This window comes from Petaurus breviceps, unplaced genomic scaffold, assembly GCF_028583685.1.
Source record: "Petaurus breviceps papuanus isolate PSGF00001 unplaced genomic scaffold, PetGlider_PUasm1.0 224, whole genome shotgun sequence".
Lineage (NCBI taxonomy): Eukaryota > Metazoa > Chordata > Mammalia > Diprotodontia > Petauridae > Petaurus > Petaurus breviceps.
Window position 1 is genome coordinate 11,173,563 of NW_027185887.1, and position 12,367 is coordinate 11,185,929.

The 12,367-nt window shown below is 39.1% G+C and overlaps 1 protein-coding gene across 3 annotated transcripts in view; it reads left to right on the forward strand.

Annotated features, from left to right (window-relative positions):
* RIPOR2 (RHO family interacting cell polarization regulator 2) overlaps nucleotides 1–12,367 on the forward strand; it is a 129,919-nt gene that overhangs the window by 77,844 nt on the left and 39,708 nt on the right. For all 3 annotated transcript variants that reach the window (XM_069095040.1, XM_069095042.1, XM_069095041.1), the window contains exons 9-11: nucleotides 6,595–6,638; nucleotides 9,610–9,735; nucleotides 10,353–10,501. In XM_069095040.1, coding sequence (XP_068951141.1) covers nucleotides 6,595–6,638; nucleotides 9,610–9,735; nucleotides 10,353–10,501 — 319 coding nt within the window. The remainder of the gene's footprint in view (nucleotides 1–6,594; nucleotides 6,639–9,609; nucleotides 9,736–10,352; nucleotides 10,502–12,367) is intronic.

Genomic DNA, 12,367 nt, shown 5'->3' on the forward strand with positions numbered 1-12,367 from the left:
TGGGGTTATAAGCCTAGTAGTGGTATTACTGGGTCAAAGGTTATCCACAATTTAATGGCTTTGGGGATATAATTCCAAATTGTTCTCCAGAATGGCTAAAGAAGTTTACTCTTCTACCAATAGTGCAGCAATGTATCCCTTTTTCTACATCTCCTCCCAGCATTTGTCATGTTCCTTTTTTGTCAATTTTGCTAATCTGAAAGGTATAAGGTGAAACCTGTTATTTTTATTTTGCATTTCTCTAATTACTAGTGGTTTAGAGCATTTCTTCATATGGCTATTGATAGCTTGGCATTCTTCTTCTGAAAACTACCAAGTCCTTTGACTTTTTATCATTTGGGGAATGGATCTTATCCTTTTAAATTAGTATCAGTTCTATATATCTTACAAATGAGATTTTAATCAGTGACTTTCTGCAGACTTTCCCCATTTACCAGTTTTTCTTCTAAATTTAACTGCTGCACTAGTTTTGTTCGTGCAAGAATTTTTCAATTTTATGTAATCAAAATGATCAGTTTTGCCTTCTATGATCCTCTCCATCTCTTTGTTCATAAATTCTTCCCTCATCCATAAATATGACAGGTAATTTCTTCCTTGCTCCTCTAATTTGCTCCTGATCCACCCTTTGTGTCTAAATCATGTAACTTTTTAGGACTTGTCTCAATCCATTGTTGTCTTTGAATAGTTCCGAGGAGACAGGACACTTGGGAAGTATTTTATATATATTTTTAATCTTATCCCGTTTTTATGTGCCTGAGGTCATATCTTGGTCTAGAGGAAAGTATGTTGCATTTGGGGTCAGAGAACCTGAATTTAACTCCTTGCTCTTCATATATAACCTTTATCAAATTGCTTACCATCTCAGAAAGTGGGGAGGGAGAGAATTTGGAATTTATAATTCTTAAAAATGAATGTTAAAAATTGTTTTTACTTGTAATTGGAGGAAAATAAAATAATATCCAAGTCCTTTTTTAAAAAAATCCTTATTCTCTGCCATTTATTAGCTATGTGACTTTGGGCAAGTTTCTTTGCCTCTGTGTCCTCTATAAAATGCAGAAGTTGAACTTTACTAGATGACCTCCAAGATCCCCTTTAGAGCAACATCTTTGATCCTATGTCTCCCTTCTTGGGGGCAAGAAGGAGGGGTGTCTTATGAGAGTTGGTGTAGCTTCAGATGATAACATGTATGTGTTTGTATGTGTGTGTGTATGTGTAAAATAGACACTGATTTTGGGGGAAAGGTACTAGGGAAATCAGGAAAGGCTTCATGAAGAAGGCGGCTCTTAAGCTGAGCTTTGAAGGCAACCAGAGATTTTGAGCATTAAAAATGAGGAGGAAAAGCTTTTGAGGAATGTGGGATAGCCAATGCATAAATATGGAGGTGTCAGCTGAAGTACCCCACATGAAGGACATTGTTTAAATGACCTGCAAATCAAGCAGATACTTTTCCATCAATAAAACCTTTGCTCAAATTCTTTATATTATGTAAGTTAGCATCCCTTCAAAGGCTGGACACCCTATACTGATGGGCTCATCATATTTTGACTCATGAGGTTTTTAGTAGCTTCTTGCTTTATAAAGTACTTAATATTTTATTAAAATAAGTAGCTATCCAACTCTAGATTTTCAAAGAATTTTTAAAGGAGTGGTTTGTTTCAGAAGTGCCTTACAAAAAATATAGACTCTAAAGCTTTCAGAAATCCATGTATAAAAGTTGGAATCTTTGATTTTGCTGTGTTTTCACCAGGTCTTGATAAGCAATAGGTTCCTTTGCTTTAACCATCACTTTGAAAAATTTTCTGCAAAACCGTTAAGTTCTGGTAGACTGCTACCACCTACAGGCATAACATGGTATTAGCAGGCACTCATTAACATTTTTTAAAATAATTTTTTTAATCTTTTGTTTTCACATCATCTTTATTTCCAAAAATATCACTCCCCCTTTCCAGAAACTCACCCCTTACAATGAATTAAAACGTGGAAAAAATAAATTTGGCAACTTATCAAAAAAGTCTGGTGCCATATGTCAGTGTTCCACAACTATAGACCCCATTCCACCCCACCTCTTCAAAGAAATGAGGATATCTGAGCAAGCACTCATAAGAGGTTCATGACACAGCAGCACCAGTATATTTCCTTAAAAGCAAGGAAACCAATTCCCTGTCACTGGGTAAATCACACTGTTTGCATATCCTTTCTCCATCTCCCTTACAACCTCTATATACAGGTGAAATTAGTTAAAATGAGCATCAAGAATTGCTTTAAAGGGAAAGTCAAAGGGTGGTCTGAGGAAGATAATATATAGAAATTAAGGGATGGTGAGGTTGAATCTCATTTTCATTGGTAAATGACGTGATAAGTAGACAATCCCCAGGTCTTTTCTTTTTCCCCTGAAAGAATGTTTATTCCTTCAAGTTAGAAATTGTTTCTTTTCTTTTTTTTGACCTTTGCACCTGCTATACTTAATATGGGGTCTCATATATAAGTTCTAAATAAATACTTGTTCACTGATTGATTTTCTTTTCTTCTTTTCTTTTCTTTTTTTTTACTTGTGGGCCAAAGTCATAACCAGAGAGTTAGAAATATGACTTTGGTGCAGTAATCTATAAACCACCAATTTGGTTTAGCCAGAACATCTTTTCCTGGCCCTTTTATGCTTGCTTTCATAGTCTTCTTACAGTGGACAGCAGGGTTACAGCAGTGTGTCAATGCTTTGGGTAGGATCACAGACAAGAAAAGTTGCTATCCTCTATGCTGACAGACTTTGGTGGGAAACTGGATTAGGTGAATTCTGAGGCCTTTTCTTACCAAAGATTATATGATTCTGTGAAGCAATATGTTGCAAACAAATTGTACAAGCGGTATCTTACACTGTGGGTTGTGACCCCACATGGGGTCAAGAAAAATTTGGCAGCAGTAAAAGGTTTCTGAATGCACAACAACCAAAAATTAATTCAAAATCAAATGCATAATGAATTCAAGGTGTTTCTGGCAGCCTTTGCCCATGTTGCATCATTCGACTTCATTGTAGCCTTAGTTCTGAACACAGCACATGCACTTTGCAATGCGTGTGCCATCACACCAGACAATGCCAATGGATGTTACTGAAACACAAAAAGGGGTTGCAAAAGGGAAAAGTTTAACAAGTGCTGGTGCAGGGGCAGGTAGGTGGCACGGTGAATAGAGCACTGGCCCTGGAGTCAGGAGGACCTGAGTTCAAATCCAGACTCAGATATTTAATACTTACAAGGTTGTGTGACCTTGTTCAAGTCACTTAACCCCAATTGTCTTGCCTACCCCCCTCCAAAAAAAAAAAGGAAAAAAGAAGTGCTGGTACAAAGGATGTCGTTGAAAAGATTTAAAATCACATGGAAGAAAATACGGGTTAGTAATATAGTGAGAGTAAGGAATAGAAATGGACAGCCTATGTACTTCCCTAATATTTTTACATTAAATAGAAATCTAGAAAAAGACTCCCAGCACATTGAATGGACTCCTGTGGAGGGTTTGTAGAGAAGAGTCACCCAGGATGGATGCATGGGTTTCAGTCTGTCTTTGGAGATGGGCTCATAAGTCCATCTTAATGTTTATTGGAGATGGAAGTATGAAGCAATAATTGCCACAGTCATGAAACCACAACGTAAGGCTTATGTAATTATTGTATTGAGGATAAGGGGAATGAACTAACAATGAAAATGTCCACCTTTCTGTTCCTTTCCTACCTCCAGCTCTCAGATAAACTTCTCCCAATCTAAGAACAAAAGTAGTATTAAACTGACAGGTATGGAGCATTTTGTGTTTTACAGAAAGCTTTATAGACATCCTCTCATGCAATCTTCACAAAAACCATGCAAGATAGTTGGAATGGTATTAATTAAATTTTACAGATTTAAAAATGAGGTATAGATAATGTTAGGTGACTTTCCTAACATCGCACAGTAAGTGCCAGAGCTGGAATTTGAATGCTGTTTCATTTAATGGTGCAACTATATTCCTATATCCTTTTTTTTTTTTTTTTTTTGCTTTTTGAGGGCAGTTGGGGTTAAGTGACTTGCCCAAGGTTACACAGCTAGTTTTTGTGTTAAGTGTCTGAAGCCATATTTGAACCCAGGTCCTCCTGATTCCGGGGCAGGTGCTCTATTCACTGCGCCACCCAGCTGCCCCTATATTCCTCTATCTTTAAGCTTACAACTTCACTCATCCATGATTCCTCCTTCATTATCCTTTTTCCTTCCCCAGCTCTAAAATTGCTGAGTCTTGTCAATTTTTCAACAACTTTAAAATACATATTCTATTTTTCATTCCCATAGCTACTGTACATATTGAGGTTCTTATTATGATCTCGTCCTTGGACTAGTGTAATAACCTCGTACCTGTTCTCCCTTCATGCAGCTTTAATCCACACTATGAATTTTCCTGAAGTATTACTACCTTTCTCAAAGCCCCTTTGGTGACTTCCCATGGCTTGGTCAGTTCTGAACTCTTCAGCTTGGTATTGAATGTCTTTTGTAATCTCACCCCAATCTGCCTTTCCAGCTTTGCCTCCTACTTACTACTAATTGCTCAAGCTAACCCTATCTCCTTGCTATTCCCTATCACCTGTTTTATCTTCCTTCATCAACTATGACTGTGTAAGTCATTCTCTCCTACTCATTCTTCCACGCAGGACTCAGATCCTATTTGTTCATATGCCTGCCTCATAGGGTACTCATTTATAGATGTGTGTTTCTCTCCTGCTAGATTGCAAGCTCCTTGCAAACAGGAGCTTTTTTATTCCATCTTTGATAGATTTCTCCCCTGAGGTTTGCGTTCATATTTAGTTGAGTTGCTTGTAATTATTTTGAAGAGATTATTCCTTGCAAAAGATTTGGCATAGTACTTTGCACCTACAAGATGCTCAATAAATATTCATTGAATGAATTAAATTGGTCAGAAATGCAAAGTTGCTGAGATTCAGAAATTGAATAATCTGATTTGATCTCAATAAGATCTTATTGGATCTTATTTTTGAGTAGCACATGCTTGAAAATGGGCTGCAGGTGGCTCAGAGAAAGGATATTCTCCACAGTAAGCGATCAGAGGGGAATGAGTGAGTGAGAGCTTAACCCCGTGAGAAAGTTGTAGCTATCTAGCAATAATCAGAGGCCTTAGTGGAAAAAGTGAAAACAAGGCTTTTCCTTTACTTGGAAATGGTGTTTTAACAGATGGATTCTACACTTTAATTATGAATGTGGCTCATTTAATCTCTCCCTGGCATAATAGTATTCAGAAACCCTGGCACAGGAATTGAGGATCATAAAGTAATGAGTCCAAGCCAAACTGAGTCCCATGCCCATTTTGGATACTATTGTCAGTCTTGGAAAGCATGGCCCCATTGTTTTCTTTCAGTAAGTCCACTGGAGTCTATGGCCTCATTACCTAAGGGAGCAGAATTCCCTGACACCAGCTACCAAGAGCAGATGAAGCCCATTGATAGGGTGTCCTTGGCATTCTGAATGTCCTGGATTTTACTTGAGTCAGCCAAGCAATAAACATTTATTTAAGTGCCTATTATGTGCCAAGCACTGTGCTAAGTTCTAGGGACATAAAAAGAGTCAAAAGACAGTCCCTGCCCTCAAAGAGCTCACAATCTATTGGGATGACAAGAAGAAAATATACAAGCAAACCATTTACAGGATAAATATGAAATAAGTGAGTGAAGGCACTATAATTAAGAGGAATTGTGAAAGGCTTCCTGTAGAAGGTGGGATTATAGTTGGGACTTAAAGGCAGCCAATAGGAAGAAATGAGGAGGGAGAGCATTCCAGGCATAAGGAGCATCCAGAGAAAATGCCCAAAGCCAAGAGATGTAATTTCTTATTCAAAAAACAACAAGAAGGCCAATGTCATTGGACCAAAGTCATGTCAGGCAGTAAGGTATAAGACTGGAAAGGGGTAGGAGTGTAGGTTTTGAAGGGCTTTGAACATCAACAGAGGATTGTGGAATTGTTGGAGGTGAGAGGAGGACACTGAAGTTTATTGAGTGACATGTTAGGACCTATACTTTAGGAAAATCACTCTGGTGGCTGGATGGAGGATGAATTGGAGTCAAGAGGGGATTAAAGTGGGCAGAATCACCTTCAAGCTATTGCAGTAGTCCAGGCAGGAGGTGATGAGGACCTGCGGGAGTGTTGGCATTGTGAGAGGTGGCAGAGAAGAGAAAGGGATGTATTTGAGAGATGTTGCAAAGGAACCATCAAGGAGCCTCAGCAACAGATCATTAGGGTGGCGAGAAATAGCAAAGAATTGAAGATGGCACCTAGGTTGCAAACCTAAAATGACTGAGATTCAGTATGGAGATGGGAATTAAATCTATAAGAAGTAACAAGATTACTAAGTAGGATAGAGGGAGAAGAGAAAACGACCTAGGACTGAGCCCTGAGGGACACCTTAAGTCAGAGGGAGGAACAAAGGAGACAAAGAAGGAGCAGTCAGATTAGTAGGAGGAAAGCCAGGAGAGTCTTAAGGCAAAAAATGTTGATTTGTGAAGAGGACTAAACATGTCTAGAAGGAGAAATGTATTGCATAGCTGATGTGCTGCATGTTTTCTTGCAGGTCTGGCTGGCTTTGCTCGGCTCTGTCCTGGAGATCAATATGAAGTGAGTACTCTCTCTGTCTCTGGCTGTGTTAAGAATTGTGCTGGAGGGGTGACTAGGTGGCACAGTGAGTAAAGCGCCAGCCCCGGAGTCAGGAGGACCTGAGTTCGGTTCTGGCCTCAGACACTTAACACCCACACAAAAAAACTAGCCATGTAACCTTGGGCAAGTCACATAACCCCAAAAGAATTGTGCTGGAGGAGTTGTCATCATTTTATACTTTATCTGACATGAAAATCTTTTGATGGTTAATATTAATGCCTGATAATTAAGGTATCATGCTTAAGGAAGGATTCATGGTCAACTGTCACACAGCAAGAGAAGAAACCTCGCTTAGTACTTATATTAAAATATTTAATTAAGGCTCTCATGTGGCATGCATATCTACAAATGGTTTCTTTAATAAGTTACACTCGGCTAAATGATGAAATGGGACGGATAGAGGTGACGGGAGAAAGAAAAGAAATTTTGACCTATAAAAAGAACTCCATTTTCATTTGACCTAGGGTCTCTATTCCAAATTAGACTCCCCTAAACTGCTGCAGACAAAGAGTCACCTCCCACTATGCTTTTAAAATGTCTGTAGAAAGATAACCAAGAGCATGCTTTGGCACTAAATTCTAGCACCTGTCATCCTATTAAGCCAGAAATCTTCCCCCTAATATTCCTTCCAGATTCATACTGCTGAGGGTGGGTGAAGAAGGCCTGCTTTACTGCCCTTCTCCACTAGGCGGAGCATACACCAGCCTATCTGTGGCTACTAAGTAGAAATTCAGTTTTTTCCTTCCCAATTTTCCTCTCCTTTCCTTCCCTAATAAAGGGAATGAAATCATTGGGCCATGATTGCTATTTACTATTTCAGTGTTTTAGAACTAACATGAGAAATAATAAAATCTCTCTGAAAGTGTTATCTGAAGACTACACATAAAAGCACACACACACAGTGTACAGATTTTTATAGCAACATTATTTGCAGTTGCAAAACACAAGAGCAGCATAAATATGCAACAAGAGAATGGTTAAAGAATTGTGCTACAAGGGCGGCTAGGGGGCGCAGTGAATAGAGCACTGGCCCTGGAGTCAGGAGGACCTGAGTTCAAATTCAGCCTCAGACACTTAATACTTACTAGCCGTGTGACCTTGGGCAAGTCACTTAACCCCACTTGCCCTGCCTTCCCCCTCCAAAAAAAAAAAATAGAATTGTGCTACATCAGTGTAATAGAATAGAAGAGGGAATATATTCTGTGATATCACTGATAGAGGGAACTCCCAGTAAGAAAATTCTTATACACACGTCAGTACCATCTCTGAAACCTAGATAGTTGTCTAGAGACAGAAAGAGTTAAGCAATTTGCCCAGGCTCAGAGGTAGCATTCAACTCAGAGTCTTCCTGACTTTGAGCTTGGCTCTCTAGTCACTCCCCCACACTGGCTCTCATGGAATACTATAATACAATTGTGTAAAGTTCAAATTGAAATGGGGACCCATCAAACCGTACTGAAGGATCACTTCTGAATATTGACTTAGTTTTTAAACATAATATTTGGATATTATCATATTTTTATATATTTTGTTAAATATTTCCCAATTATATTTTAATCTGGTTTGGGGGCATCAGAGAGTGTTGTGAGCCCCATGGGACCACTGACTATTTGCTACCTCTCATAGTGGGGGGAGGGAATAAGCATTTCTATCGCACCTACTTCATATGCTAAGTAAGCACTTTACAAATATTATCTCATTTGATACATATGATAATTGTGAGGAATATCCAGAATTATGAAAACACCTTTATGAAATATTACAAAGTGGAGAAAAGAGCCAAACCAGAAGAACAGAATATGTACAAACTACAATAATATAAGAGGAAAGTGAGTGTGAATGAGTGAACAAAGAGGTGTAGACAGCGACTGAACAGTTGAAATTTTTATGCCTTGAAATTCATTTATTTAAACATAAATAGTTGTAAAAGAAGTTTAATTGGTGGTATTGCTGTTTAAGAAGAATCGTGCTGGACAGAGAGAAGAGGGAGGGCTTTGAGGTAATGGAGATCTCACTGGGTTCAAGCCCTGCCTCCATCTGACCCAGACTAGCTTCATGACCATGGGAAAGTCACTACTCTTAGCCCAGCAAGCATGATAAAATCAGCAGGTCAGGAGTGTCCCCCTGCCCTACAAAGTATTTAACATTAATTGTTTAATAAATCATTAAGAAACAAAACCAGGAGCAGACATTGACAGAGTGTTCTACTGTTTACAGAACGCCTGAGCACATTATCTCATTTGATTCCCATAGCAAACCTGTGATGCATTTATTCCCAGTATTGTCCCCATGTATGTAGGTGAGACAGCTGACGTTGAGAGAGGTCAGAGGACATGTCTGCAGTCACATAACTAGCAAATGGCTGTTAGGACTCAAACCCTGGTCTTTAATGCCAAGTCTAGATCTCATTCTATTGTAATAAGAGCAGATTGAAATGAATAGTAAATAATAATAATGATAGTTCCTTGATGGAGAAGTTGAAGGTTTACAAAACATTTTCCTTACAACACTGTTGATTCCAAATATGATTATCCTCATTTTGAAAGATGAGGAAACAAATCCAGAGTTTGGGCAATTTGCCCAGTCGCACAGTGAATCACAGCCAGACTTGAACTCACATCTGCCACTCCCTAGTCCACTGGGCTTTTCACTGTCTTACAATGCTTCTCTCTCATGCCATTCACTGCCACTCATTGTATCTTTCCCTCAGATGTCCCCCAGACATACATTATTCCCTTTTTGAAAGCCTACTTTTCCCTCCCATAAATTGTTCAGAGAGTACCCAGGAGCTGGAATAGTGCTGGTGTGATGGTAAATAAAGGGAATGAGTAGTTGCTGTATTTACTTGTGCTATTAAACTTTGTTTGCAGAAAGAACATAGGTACAGGTGAATTGTACAAAGGAAAATAAAGGTCTTTGTTTTTTGTCCCAGATTTTCATGAAGTATGGCCGGCAGAGGTGGAAACTGAAAGGCAAAATAGAAATGAATGGTAAACAGAGTTGGGATGGAGAAGAAATGGTTTTCCTGCCCTTGATAGCTGGATTGATTTCCATTAAGGTACTGTGCATACCCTTCCTACTGCCTATCCTGGTTCTGTTTAATTTTTTAAAATTATTTTCATGTCATTTGTTTTTACATTACTTTCACTTCTAAATTTCCTTCCACCTCACCGATCCAGAAAGCCATCCCTTATAGAAAAGAATAAGGAAAACAAAACAAAAAAGTTATTTGTTTAAACCAGCCAGTAGATCCCTCTATACACAACATTAGAATATAGTGCTGTTAACTGATAATTCTAGTGCAGTGATGTATGGATAGCAGTTATTTATGGTACATAGCCTGAAACTTGAATGCCAGTCATGACTTCCACTCTCTGTTCAAAATGCATCACAAAAGGAATGTCCTTGGCACTGATGAATAGAGGCCTATTTGTGAGAAGAGGTGTGTGGTATGATGAATGAAGTCAATATACAGACTCCTTTGATTTGTGAATACCATCCTATACTTCAGGTCCTTTTGAAAAGTTACTGAATTACTGATTTCTTTCCTCCAGATTATTGTTTTCTTTCTGCCATATTAAGATATACTATGTAACTAGATTCTTTTAAAATGTCTCTTTTCCCTCTCTACTTATATTACAGGGATGCTCCTTTCTTTTTTTTTTTCTCTAATAGGTCACAGAACTCAAAGGGCTTGCAACTCATATCCTAGTGGGAAGTGTTACCTGTGAAACAAAGGACCTTTTCGCAGCCCGGCCTCAGGTGGTAGCCGTTGACATCAATGATCTTGGCACCATCAAATTAAATTTGGAAATCACTTGGTAGTAAGTTATCCTTCAAATTCACTCTCCCAAAAGTGGGCAAAATACCACTGCTACTCTTATCTTAAAAAAAAAAACTCAACACAATTTTTTTTAGATAAGCGCCCAAATAAACTAGACATTTCTGAAATTAGATGATTTACTTTCCAGAAGGATTCTAATAGTTGTCCTATTATTTTAAAGTTTATCCACTTTTGTATCCCATATCTATTAAAAAGAATTTATCACACACTTGTTAGGTGCCAGAGGCTGTGTTAAGCACTAGGGATACAAAGAAAAAGAAAAAGCAGACTTTGCCCTCAAGGAGATTACATTCTTATACATGTACTTAAGTTAATAGTAGAAGGAAGGTAACCATAGAGGAAGGCACTAGAAGGTCTAGGAAATGCCTCATGTTAGGAGGTAGTATTTGAGATGATTCTTAAAGTTAAGTATTCTAAGAGGTGGAGGTGATAAAGAAAGGAAAATGATATTTCAGGCATAGGGAAACCACTACAAATGCTTGGAGATAGGCAGCTGGGCAATAAAGCATTATGTGTGAGGAAGAGAAAGTAGGCCAGTATGGCTGGTCCATAGAGTGTATGGCGGAAAGTAATGTGTAAGAAGACTGCAAAGATAGGAATAAAGTGCTTAAATATCCAACAGAAGGCTTTGTACTTGATCCTAGATATAATAAGGAACTATTTGGAGTTTTCTTAAATAGGAAAAATCATTCTGGCCTTTATATAGAGGATGAACTCTAATGGAGAGAGATAAGGTAGGGAATCAACTTAGAAGCCTATTGAAATAATCTGGTTGAAAGGCTATAAGGTGGTAAGGAACTGAACAAGAGTAGTGACTGTATCAATAGATAAAGCAATGTATCAGAGAGATGTTGTGGGGAAAGAAACTATGACATTCCTATGTGAAATGAGCAAAAGTAAGGAACTGGAGATGACATCAGACTTGTGAATCTGGGTGACTAAGTAGATGGTGGTGCCCTCAACAGTAATAGGGAAGTTTAGAAGAGGGGTGGGTTTGAGCTAAAAGATAACAAGTTCTGTTTTGGACATGTTGAACTTGAGATGCCTATGGGCCATGCAACATGAAAATTCTAGTAGTCAGTGGTGATATGGGACTGAGTTCAAGAGAGGGAAACAGGCTAAATACCTAGATTTTAGAATCATCTGCTTAGAGATGATGACTGTTCCCATTGAAACTGAAGAGACCACCAAAAAACAAAAGAATAGAGAGAAATTAGAAGAGGGCCTAAGATTTCGAGGAGGATATCCATAGTTAACAAGACATGACCTGGAGAAATATCCAGCAAAATAAATGGGAAAACAGTCATCAGATAAAAACCTGAAGATGAGAGAATATTTGGGAGGGAAAAGTGGTCAACAGTGTTAAATGCTATAGAAAGATAAGGAGAGAGGGGGTGGAGTAGAAACAGGACTTCTGCCGGGATCTGGCTCCCACCTTCTCCAGTTCATATAAAAGGTGACTCTGAACAAACTTTGGAGCTACAGAACCCACAAAACGACACAGAAAAAAGCTATCTTCCCACTGAGGACAGCCCGGCAGGCTGGCAGGAAGCAGCCAGGGCAGTGCTCTGGGAGCCGACCCCAGCCCTGCTCGAGCCGGAGGTTTTAGCCCCAGGGCAGCCTCCGCAGCCACTGGCTGGAGGGACTTGAGATCACCAGCAGCTGTGACAGTTTCCAGAATTATCAACCCCTAGATGCTAAAGACAAAGTGAGAGATCAGTGCGGTGTGGACTTTGGGATTCTGTAGTTTGGGAGTGCAGTCAGCCTTTATCCCCTGGAGGGAGAAGCCACTGAGGCACCGTGGCTGTCACAGCCACATGTCAGCTTTAGTTCCTGGCCTGCAGAT